This window comes from Dendrobates tinctorius, unplaced genomic scaffold (assembly GCF_039654945.1).
Source record: "Dendrobates tinctorius isolate UK_male_01 unplaced genomic scaffold, ASM3965494v1 ptg000009l, whole genome shotgun sequence".
NCBI lineage: Eukaryota > Metazoa > Chordata > Amphibia > Anura > Dendrobatidae > Dendrobates > Dendrobates tinctorius.
The window spans coordinates 2,472,843-2,484,952 of record NW_027361677.1 but is presented as its reverse complement, the minus strand read 5'-3'; the positions used below and the strand labels follow the sequence as shown (position 1 = coordinate 2,484,952).

At 41.5% G+C, this 12,110-nt stretch overlaps 1 protein-coding gene across 1 annotated transcript in view; it reads left to right on the top strand.

Annotated features, from left to right (window-relative positions):
- The window catches only part of LPCAT2 (lysophosphatidylcholine acyltransferase 2), a 58,085-nt gene extending 51,255 nt beyond the window's left edge, over window positions 1-6,830 (top strand). The window contains exons 14-15 of the mRNA XM_073581692.1: window positions 2,505-2,646; window positions 5,659-6,830. Of these exons, the coding sequence (XP_073437793.1) occupies window positions 2,505-2,646; window positions 5,659-5,864 (348 nt within the window). The 3' untranslated portion in view covers window positions 5,865-6,830. The remainder of the gene's footprint in view (window positions 1-2,504; window positions 2,647-5,658) is intronic.
- Window positions 6,831-12,110: the final 5,280 nt, after the last annotated feature.

Genomic DNA, 12,110 nt, shown 5'->3' with positions numbered 1-12,110 from the left:
GGAAACAATAACTTTTTCTTTGATAATGGCATAAAAAAGTCCTGATTTTTCATGGCACTTTAAGGAAACCTGGTAGGAGATTCATGCTTCCTGAGCCATGGGCAGCATGAATCAGATACCAGCTCTATCATTGCAAGCGGGTATGTTTTACTCTGAAACATTGGCCTTTCAGAGAAAACATACTTTGAAAAGCTGATCGGGGACTATGCGTCTTGGGGGACTAGCCCGAGGCTGGCCCCTGATGGCTTCTCTCCGCCCTGCTCTCCTAGTTTGATGTGTCTATCCCCATGTGTGCATATAAGGAGAGACCTGTTAGTCTAGAGGAGGTGGGTGGGACGAAGCTGCCAGGAACCTGCTTCCAACAAGTCCTCATCCCCAGCCAGCTGCCGGCACCTCTCCTATCTTTCTATTTAGCTCTGTATTATTCAGACCACAACTCTCACCTTCTTCAGTCCTGTAGTTGTACAACGCATAAGTCTAAAGTATTTGTGCAATATTTTATGGCTTTTTACTCTGATATATACTGCTAATCTGTGAGCTCTGACGTCCTCTCACTTTCCTGAATCAACCTAAAATGGCTGCTGCATTCCCTACCTCGACTTTCATACAGGCTATGATGGTCCCTTCTGATTAACTGCGCTATGACATGAGATATGACAGCTACAAGAAATTATGGGGAAATCCATGCATCCGCCGCACCTGACAATACTGATACTTTAAGCATTTGTACTTGCGTGCACTCTTTTTGGGAAGGTGGTGTAATTTTGTTGAAAAAATTGAAAATATATATACCTTTTTTTTTTTTTTTAGGCTTGCATTTAACTATGCATGTCTGATTTGGTACACCAGTTTTACTACTCTACTTTAGCAATCATATACGCCAACCTATACTGTGGCCCACTGCCACATTTTGCAATCTGTACCTGTAGTTGCCTACCTAGAATTTTTTTTTCTTCAGTCCTTTTTGGTAAGGGTTGAAAAATTAAAATTGAAAAATTTGTCGCAAATTATTAATGGTGTTGTGCAAAAATGTTTGATGGAATAAAAAGTGGCAATTAACCTGGACATGTTGTGGCTTTCGAACAGCCGCTAGGAATCAAACATATTTTTCGAGCACGCCAAAGTCACTCGGCTAGCACCCGAACATTAGCGGATAACATCTAACAATGTTTATCAAGTCAATAGTGCTATTTTTGGTGGTTCCACTAGGTGCCACTTCACTCTTCCTTGTACTCCTCCTGCACTTGAACATGTCTATACGTTACCGTCAGGATCAGGGAGTGAACATATGGTCAAAATTTCTTAAAACTACCATTAACCCCTTAATGACTCCCTTTTTTTCAGTGGCTATTAAGGCGATTTATTCTACCTGACCTAATTATTGCAACAAGTGGACTTTGCGCCACGCGTAGGTATCTGATGTCCTCCTGAATCAGGTGGGATTGATATAACCTCAGATTCCAGACAGTTACATCTTTGAGTGCTGTGGTCAATAGTGACTGCGGCTCTGTACACTAATACATTTCTAAGTTCAATTAAAAAAGCAAAATGGAAAACAAAATAATAGTAAAAATAGAATGAAAATGTAACGCTGATTTTTTTTAATGTAAAGTTTCTTTGGCTTACATTACATACATTTTTGTTTTTAACAGTTTTATAATATAAAGTAAAAATTAAAAAAATAAAAACACTAAATAGGTGTAAACAATTAGGAATATATACCCCAAATGTTGTTATTGCTGCATAAATAACGCCTCCTGTAGCAACATGTAAGAAAAAAATATTTTCTAGTCACCAAAATACAAATGTGTCAAAAAAATTACATAAAGCCAACACTGTCTTTATACAACACTACAGTACAGGGGTATTCCCATTTCGGACCCTTATGGCATAAGGTAAGACCTATGAAGGGTCCAATTCATTATTGCATTTCTCCATTTTTTTTTGCCTAGTTTAGTTTTAGCCTGTTTTTCATTTGCGCCATTTTTTTTACATTTGAAACATTTTTTTTAAAAGTCTATTTTATGTGTTGACATTTTTTTTTTTTTTTTTATGTTTGCCATTGTGAGCAGGGATTGTGGTTTCCAGATGTTTTCGTCTGCTTCATTGTTGGTGACTTTTTGAAAAATTGCAAAATTTTTACGCAAATGTTCTCCGGTCTTTCCATGTAGTGATTTTATATTTACCGTCTGATTTTTTGCATATGAGTGCTATTGGTAATCGCACTCCTACCTGTGAAAGTCTATGGGACCGTTGTCGTCCGTGATTTTTCACGGAGAATCGCGGAGACATCTCAAATTTTTGAACTGAGGGTCGGATCAAAATCGGCGATGCAAGTCAATGGGTTAATCAAAAAATGAAATCTGAATGCAGTACGATTTTCACAGATTGTCAGAATGGAGAAGGTGGATAATTTTGTAAAAAAAAAAAAAATTTTTTGTTTTGCGGCTTGCATTGCGTACATTAGAAAACATAACTGTATAACTTTTTTTTTTTTACCCCAGCTATTTGATGTCGATGGCGATGGCAGCATCACAGAGAGAGAATTTAGTTCACTGTTAAGATCTTCACTGGGTGTCCCAGACCTTGATGTCACCAAACTTTTCCAGGACATGGATGCTGATGAATCGGGAAAGCTCTCCTACGGTAAAAAGGCCTGAAAATGCATACCTTATATTTGTTGTAAAGTAGTGTATTGGGGAACATACATGTGCATCTCACAAAATTAGAATATCATCAAAAAGTTAATTTATTTCAGTTATTCAATACAAAAAGTGAAACTCCTATATTATATAGAGTCATTACACACACCGTGATCTGTTTCAAGTGTTTATTTCTGTTAATGTTGATGATTATGGCTTCCAGCCAATGAAAACCCAAAAGTCATTAGCTCAGTAAATTAGAATAATTTATGACACCAGCTTGAAAAATGATTTTAACATCCGAAATGTTGGCCTACTGAAATGTATGTTAAGTAAATGCACTCAATACCCTGTCAGGGCTCCTTTTGCATCAATTACTGCATCAATGCAGCGTGTGGCATGGAGGCGATCAGCCTGTGGCACTCCTGAGGGGTTATGGAAGCCCAGGATACTTTGATAGCAGCGTTCAGCTCGTCTGCATTGTTGGGTCTGGTGTCTCTCATCTTCCTCTTGACAATACTCCATAGATTCAATATGGGGTTAAGGTCAGGCGAGTTTGCTGCCAATCAAGCCCAGTGATACTGTTGTTTTTATACCAGGTATTGGTACTTTTGGCAGTGTGTACAGGGGCCAAGTCCTGCTGGAGAATGAAATTTCCATCTCCAAAAAGCTTGTAGGCAGAGGGAAGCATGAAGTGCTATAAAATGTCCTGGTAGACGGCTGCGCTGACTATGGTCTTGATTAAACACAGTGGACCTACACCAGCAGATGATATGGCTCCCCAAACCATCACTGATTGTGGAACTTCACACTAGACCTCAAGCAGCTTGGATTGTGGCCTCTCCACTCTTCCTCCAGACTCTGGGACCTTGATTTCCAAGGTCTAGTGTGAATTATCCACAATCAATGATGATTTTGGGAGCCATGTCATCTGCTATATTTTTTTCTACATATTTTTGTCAGTTTCCTATTCCAGTTTTCATACTGGTCGCTGACACTGCTTTCTGTAACTTACTTGTTAGCTTTGCTATATAGACTTTGACAGAGTTAGCAGAGGATGTAAATCTAATTGCAGCTTTGATGTTCTCCTCGAGGTCTATACACACAGATAAGGTTCATCAAATCTTCAGTCTCCCCAGTGGTCTTACTTTGATGTAGAAGCCATAGGGTATGTGCACATGATTAGTATTTACAGCAGATTTTTCTGCTGCAAAACCAGAGTGTTGGCAGGGAAAAACTCTGCGTATATGGAAGATGCAGATTTGCTAAAAATGCTTTGAAGGTTCAAATCTGCAAGGAAAAAATTAGCAGTGTGTGTATGAAATTTCAGAAATCTCATTCACATTGCTTTTACCGTAACACGCTGTGTTTTTTCCCATTGGATAAAACACGGCAAAAACGCAACATGTGAACAAGCTCAGAAAACGCCCACCACTATTACACCGTCTATACAAACAATACGCAAAAAATGCGTATGCTTTCAATATAGCTGCCCTAGGAAAGTATTTCAAGAAATGTTCAAGCCTTTTATTTTTTATTCGTAAAGATCTTTTGCATTAAAAAAATGCTATGAATAAATAAAAATGAAATAACTACATATCATAAACATTACACTCTGTTCACATTGGTGTTTTGTTCCATTACAGTGAGGATCCGGGATCCTAGCAGAATTCTGTTATGAGTTGATGTGATGTTCCTTTCTGTGTTATTTCTCATAGAAGTTTATGATTATATTTACAAGTGGGAGTTACCAGTTCAGGGCGTGTCCCTGCACAGTCTCACACTGTCCAATCAGTGCTGCCAGTATCAGACTGCAAAGGCAGGCACCCAACTCTTTGTAAAGGGGACTGTTGACACCCACTTGTCAATTTATTCATACATGATTAAGCAGAAAAACACGATACAGAGCTAGGAAAAAAGGTTGCCTCGAAATTGTTAGTTTATACAAGTATTTGCAAAAATTAGAGAGTGGCCAGGTCTTTTCAAGCCATCAGTCAGGCAGCAGGTGACACTGCTCCAGCTTAAGGGCAGCAATGAACGCGCTAAAATTTCATCCTTCCGCTTAAATAGAACCTGTCACATTGGAAATGCGGTCCAATCTGCAGGCAACATGTTATAGAGCAGGGGAAAGAGCAGATTGATATATAATGTTGTGAGAAAAGACTCCGTATAACTACAAGTGAACCTGCCAGCTCTTCATGGGAGGTTCCAGACTTTGCTGAAGCCACTCCACTTACCAGGTGTAACGATGGTGGGTGTGGACCCACAGTGTCACTTGCCGGGCTTACCTTAGAAGGGTGAAACTAAGTGACTTTCGCGTATTCACTAGATCTCTGATGGTGAGGATGAGCTGGGCTGCCGGTAGACACCAGGTACCACTCCAGGGCTGTCCCAGAGTCTGCAGCAGTTGACTGGAGGGTAGGAGCAATAGGTACAAGGTACAGGCAAAGACATGGTGAGACAATCCAGGATCAGGGTAGATAGCACAGGTTCAATGTACATAGCCAAGGTTAAAATAACTGGGTAGGCAAACCAGGTCAGAAAATGGGGAAGACAAAACAAGAGAGCAACTTACAGGAATCTAGACAGAGACTGAACTAGAGCCTTAGATCAGGCAAGGAGTGGTGGGAGGAGCTGACTAATATAGCACCTGGTGATTGTCTGGGGAGTCCAAACTGTTAAGGACACAGCAGGGTTAAATTCCTGCAGAATTTCTAGAGACAACAGGGATATGCTGCAGAGTTGGAAGTGCCGTATGAATTTAGCTTGGCAGCCAGACATGAGGATAAGGAGAGCGGCGGACTGCATGGATTCCCTGTCTGTTAGGCAATCCCTGTAGGGACTCTAACTTATTTTTTGAACACGCCGAAGACACTCAGTTAGCACCCAAGCATGCTCAGATAACATCTTATCGCTCATCACAAATAATTATGATGTTGCTTCTATGTGTGAACGGATGCACGTTACAATTCTTCGTGGCTCATCTTTATTTTTTTTAATCTTCTATTTCTTGTAGAGGAATTCAAAAACTTTTTCCTAAATCATCCAGAATATGCCAAACTGTTTACAACCTACCTCGACCACCAGAAATATTATTTGCACGTCCTGCAGCAGGAGGAGGAAGAATCCAAAAATCTAGAACCCTTCATAGCGGGAAACCAAGACGTAAGCAGCAGCGGCACAGAGGAATCTTCTAGCTCATCCGACAAAAAAGAAGACTGAATAGAACTGATTTTTTTTTCTAGAGATTTTACTTAGGTTTTGTTTTTTTTCTATGTTTGGATGAGGAGGGCTTTCCAAAATCTTCGCCCTAGTGGTGAATAACTTATTTTTCGGTGCATTTTTTTTTGTCTTGTCGCTGTCTTCAGCCGTTTCTGCATGTGACTTTTATAAACCAGATTCACACTGATTGAATACTTTTATTGCTATGGTAATTTTTTACAACAGATCTGCCACCCTTTAGGTGCCAACCTTTATTGTGCCCCCATCCGCCCCCACCAAAAAAAGTAAAGCTACATGCAAATGCTCACCAAAACGAGGGCCCGGTGTACAAGACATTAAAGGAGTTGTCTCATGCCTCTTTTAGGACACCTGGTTTCCCTACAGAGAAATCCCTGCTCTGAGGGACTTGGTCCTTCCAATATATGGATGGTTGATTATTTGAACAACGTGGAGGGACAATATATGATCAGCTAAGTCATGGCTTCCTTCCATTCTGTATCATGTCTCCATGGTAACAGACTACGAACAAACTCTATGTAGTCTGATCCTGCAGTTTTCTAGATGAACCATTTTTCAGAATTTTCTACCAAATGTATTATTCTAACTTGTAGGTTATTCGTTTGTTACGGTGAAGATGGACATATCCTTCAATCACTGTAGAACTGTGACCTTTGTAATATTTTAACCCCTGAATGCACCATTGATTGTCTACCTTAAAGGATCCATGGCATAACAGATACATTCTAATGAGGCGCAGACCTTTCATTTGGGCCACTTAGGCAGGCGCACAGGGGCCCAAGTACTAATAATCTACATCAGCAATTGAAGTGACTGACAACTGGTACTAAAACCCCCTATCTACCTGTTATTGTGATGCTAATTTATGTTTATTACATCTTTTTATTATATATTCTTGTTTATATTACTTTCTACAACTAATTCTCCAATAAATACTTTTACATCTTGTACTGTACTTTATATATTTCTTGAAGGCTAAAGTATTCATGAATAGAGATGGGCAGACACCTGGATGTTCGGGTCTGACGGGTTCGGCCGAACAGTTACAAAAAGTTCAGGTACCAGAATAGTACCCAGACCCCATTCGCTTGAATGGGGGGCCTGAATATCCAATGTTTGCTGCGCTGTCATGTGCATGGCAGCGCGGCAAAACCGCTTCTGAGACCCGCGGTTCCCACGCTGTCAAAAGACAGCGAGAGTGCTCAGCTGTGATCGGAATTATAAAGCTTACCTCCGATCACTGGTGTCAGCTGATGAGACTACTGCGCCCATTATTCGACACGTGCAGGAGTGACATCAAGCCCCGAGGTTAGTAATGGAGAAGCGTCTATAACAACAATATACCATACCTGTCTGTCGTTCTGTCCCACGCCGTAATCCATGTTTGGGGGATAAACAGTTTTCAACCTCGACGGTGCCAAGATGCAACTGTGCAGGCTGAAAACCACTGGTGACTGAACTGCTGCGAGCGCAGCCTCAGAGACCGTTGGTTACGTCCGGTCAGTGAGGCTCCATTCCCAGCCGGGTTGAAATGCGGTGACCTCAGTGAGATCCCTGCTAGCAGCTTAAGTCTCCTAAGGAAACTATTTTAAAGCAAGTCAGAAAAAAAGTTTTTTTTTTTTTTAATAATATAAAAGTTCAAATCACTCCCCTTTTGCCCCTTCCAAATTAAAATCAATAAAAAAATTAAATGTGGTATCGCCAGGTTCAGAATCGCTCGATATATATATATATATATATATATATATATATATATATATATATATATATATATATATTAATCCTATAAGTAAACGGCGTAAGGAGAACAAAAAATCAAAACGCCAGAATGACGTCTTTCTGGTCACCACAACATTGCAATAACAGGCAGTCAAAACATCATATCTACCCCAAAATGATATTGATAAAGAAGTCAGCTTGGCACACAAAAAATAAGCCCAGCATTAGATCTCAAGAAATAGGGACACTACGGGTCTTGGAAAATGGCGACATTTTTTTTCCAATTCCACTTTTTTTTGCAGTTTCACCACACTTTCATTTTTTTTTCCCCATTTTCTTGTACACTACATGGTAAAACCAATGATCTCATTCAAATGCACAACTTGTCTCGCAAAAAACAAGCCCTCATATGACCATATTGAATTGCCAGAAAAATAAAAAAGTTATGTCCCTGGGAAGAAGGGGAGAAAAAAAAAATGAAAACTCAAAAATGGAATAGCCCAATGTGGTGAAGGGGTTAACTGTGGATACTGGGAATTAACTGGATGGTCTGGGGTTGTGCATTCCAGAGAACTGGTGCAGCATGAGAGAAGTCTTGGAGATGGGATTTGGAGGTGCAGATTATTGAGGACTAGCTGAAGAACTCAGCGCTGCCCGGGCATAGTAACTAGTTATAATTAATAACGGTTAGTTATAACAAATTACAATGATTATATATACTGTATATATATCCGAGTGTAGAGCCCTGTCCATTCTGCATAGCCACATTCACTATAATATTCCACATCATCCCGTCAGCCAGAGCTACCGGACTACTACCCTTAATATCCCACATCATCCCGTCAGCCAAAGCCACCAGACTACTACCCCTAATATCCCACATCATCCCGTCAGCCAGAGCCACCAGACTACTACCCCTAATATCCCACATCATCCCGTCAGCCAGAGCCACCGGACTACTACCCCTAATATCCCACATCATCCCGTCAGCCAGAGCCACCGGACTACTACCCATAATATCCCACATCAGCCAGAGCCACCGGACTACTACCCATAATATCCCACATCATCCCGTCAGCCAGAGCCACTGGACTACTACCCCTAATATCCCACATCATCCCATCAGCCTGGGGTCAGAATCAGAGGGCTGAGGGATTTGCTCTAACTTCCATACAGGAGATCCCTTTAAGAGAGCCTGGGGTCATTACCCGAGCATTTTAAGGCAATTGCCCTGACTTCCATACCGGGGATCCCTTTAAGAAAGGCCTGGGGGTCAGTACCAAAGCACAGAGTGGATTTGCCCTAACTTCCATACCAATGATCCCTTTATGAGACCCTGGGGTCAGAACCACAGCACTGGATGGATTTGCTCTGACTTCCATACCAATGAGCCCTTTAAGAGGGAAGATGTGCCTGTTGGATGGAGGATGTGTGATGGGTATATATGGGAATGGGAGGGGGGATTCATTTCTGTCATCATGTGCTCTCTGCTCCTTTCTGGGGGGCAGACAATGGCTGGGAGCTTATGTTCCCGGGGATGCTAGATTTCTCCCACCATGTCAGTGTCTGCTGAGGTGTTGTCAAGTGGGAAAACTTGCTCATAGCAACCAATCACAGCTCAGCTTCTTTTAACCAGCTCTGGTGAAATGAGAGATGCTTAGTGATTGGTTGCAAGGAAAACTAGAGAATTAGTATGGTGGTAGACAGAGAAGAGGGAGATATAGAGCGGTGCAAAACTGTGGAGAGCACGGGAAGCGAGTAGAGATGAAGGAGCATGTGTAGGGCAGTGCAGAACTATGGAGAGCTCTTTGGGTCAGACTGATAAGTTTGTATTGTACTCTAGCTAATTGGGCAACCAGTGCAATGACTGGCACAGGATGAAAACAACTATGTAGAGGCTGGACAGATATGACTCTGGCTGCCTCATTCAGGATTGATTGGAGAGGGGAGAGTTTAGTAAGAGGGAAACAAAATGGCACAGAGTTGCAATAGTCCAGACGGGAATGCATAAGAGCTACAATAAGAGTCTTTGCAGAGTCACAGGTAAGAAAAGGTCACTTTTCCTTCCAGAACATAAAATTTGACAATGGGATTGGAAGAGCAGGTGGTCTGTTTTCCTATACAACCTTGCGACCGCTAAAGCCTCTCCTATGAAGCTTGGTTCTTGCCATAAACTGGACAAAGAAAAAAAACCCACACCAGTCAATTGTGAAAATGTTTTTGCTTTTTTTTTTTTTTTTCTTTAAAGCCACTTCACCTTGAACCAAACTTGTGTTTATCCAAGCTTTACATGTCCCAGTGTCTTCATAGAGATGTTTAGTGGAGCGTAGGATTGATACTACTTGTGTAGATCGATATATGGCCTAAGGCACAACATGGTCTTGGTTAAATACATTTGGAACTCTTTATTTATTTTGTATTGATTCTGTCTCTTAAAATGCACACACACCCTCCTAATTATACAGAATAGCTTAACCCATCCATTACTTAACCAAAGCAATACTGCCTAGTGATAACTGCTATGATGAAATAAAAAGAATATTTAGTTTCTACATTCATAGGAAATAAGTTTTTGTTTTTTTAATGCCATAATTATATATAGTTATATAAGCTAAAATACTAATATTGGCCAAAAATGAGGCCATGGGGTAATTTACAGAATGTCTGCACTCAGAATTTTGATTTCTTTTGTTGTTTTGCCATTTTTGTAGTTAGTTGCAGCTTTTTAAACTCTTGGTATTTATGCATATAGCATTTTATCACTACACATTTGGAGGCTTCTAATATGCCTTACAATGTATATAAACCCATGTAAAAAAACAACATTTGCAAAGTCAGGAACTAGTGCAGATTCAGCCTTGGAAGAGCGCAAGGACAGAGAAATGTCACAAAACTAGTAACAAATGTAACTGCTTCAGTATGATAAATAGTCAACATTCCTCTCTGGAACTTTTTATGTAAAAGTTACCAAATCAGGGAAAGTTTCCTGGACACTACAGTGGGACTTCTGTGACCCTGACTTAGCAGGTATATGGGTGTCATGATCCAGGCTGGGTTTTTAATCCTGTCTGCCCCTCTTCCCGGTCTGGTCATGTCAGAGGTTAACTTTTCCTTGCCTCGTTTTGGTTTCAGGTCGGCTATTTCTCCCCATTGCATCCTGCAGCCAATGTCAGTTATAATCTCTGCCTATGGTGTGTGTATCTGACTATGGTAGTACCATGATTTGTCCTGATGCGCTTACTGACTTTGCCCGTGTGTGTTCCTTCTTCTCTGCCTGTCCCGTCTTAGTGTTTCCCTTTGTTTTTGGATTTCCCGGTGTTTGACTCGGCTTTGACTCTGATCTGACTTTGTCTCTTGCTTCTGGTACTTCTGCTTTGGACTGGTTTTGACCCTGTGGTGCTCCGCTGACTCTGTGCTTGTTTTCTCCCTTTGTACTGCGTGACGGTGTAGGTTTTGACTTGGCTTGTTTGACTACTCTGCTGCCATCTGGTGGTAGCCTCACTGTAGTGCTGCATGTCTGCTCTTGCAGACGTGCTGTCCTCCTTCCACTCTATTGCCATCTAGTGGAGCTTGCAGCTACCTGCATAGCTGCATCGTAACATTATAGTTGACCTTTAACAGTTTTTTTTCTTTACTCCTCTCTTTATGGATCCGCTTTGCACGCTGGTGGATCAGGTGTCTAGTCTGACTCAAATGATGCAACATTTGTCTATGGAACATAGAGCCCTGGCCACCTCCCATAATTAACTTTTGAGAGAAAGCTCTCCGAGACGGTTAGGTCTTTTTAGGGTTCTATTATCCAATATGCTTGTAAGCACTTGGAACCTATAGATGTCTCGCTCCACTCTCGTGAACCTACAGTCAAGCTCACAGATACTTTTTCCGGGGAGAAGGAGACGTTCTGTACATCAGGGAGAGTTGTAAGTTGCTTCTCTCCCTTAGACCCCAATCCTCTGGGGATGAGAGTCAATGGGTGGGGATAGTTATTTCATTACTCTGGGATGGTCCTCAAACTTGTGCTTCTTCGTTACCTGCTACTGCCCCTGAACATTTGTCTGTGGATAGGTTCTTTAAGGCCTTAGGACTGATATTTGATGAACCAGACTGGGTCAGGGTGGCAAAGGACACAATCATGGGTCTCTCCCAGGGTAAACTCACCTCTGAATGGTATTGCTCTGAGTTCAGGCCGTGGTCCACCGAAGTGACCTGGAACGACTCTGCGCTAAGATGTCAGTTCAGGATAGGACTGTCAGATCATCTTAAGGACGTGCTGGCTCTTCACCCACCACCTAGCTCCTTGGAGGAGGCTATTACTCAGGCCATTTGTATGGATCAGAGGTTACGGAAGAGCGGTGTTATGCAGCGATAGGTTCGTTTACTTCCGGATAATTCTGATGTGGCACCATATACTGAACCTATGGATGTTGGGTCCACCAACATTAAATGATGAGGAGAGGAGGTGCTGACGAGAGGGGATACTATATTTTTACTGTGGAAATACTGGACATT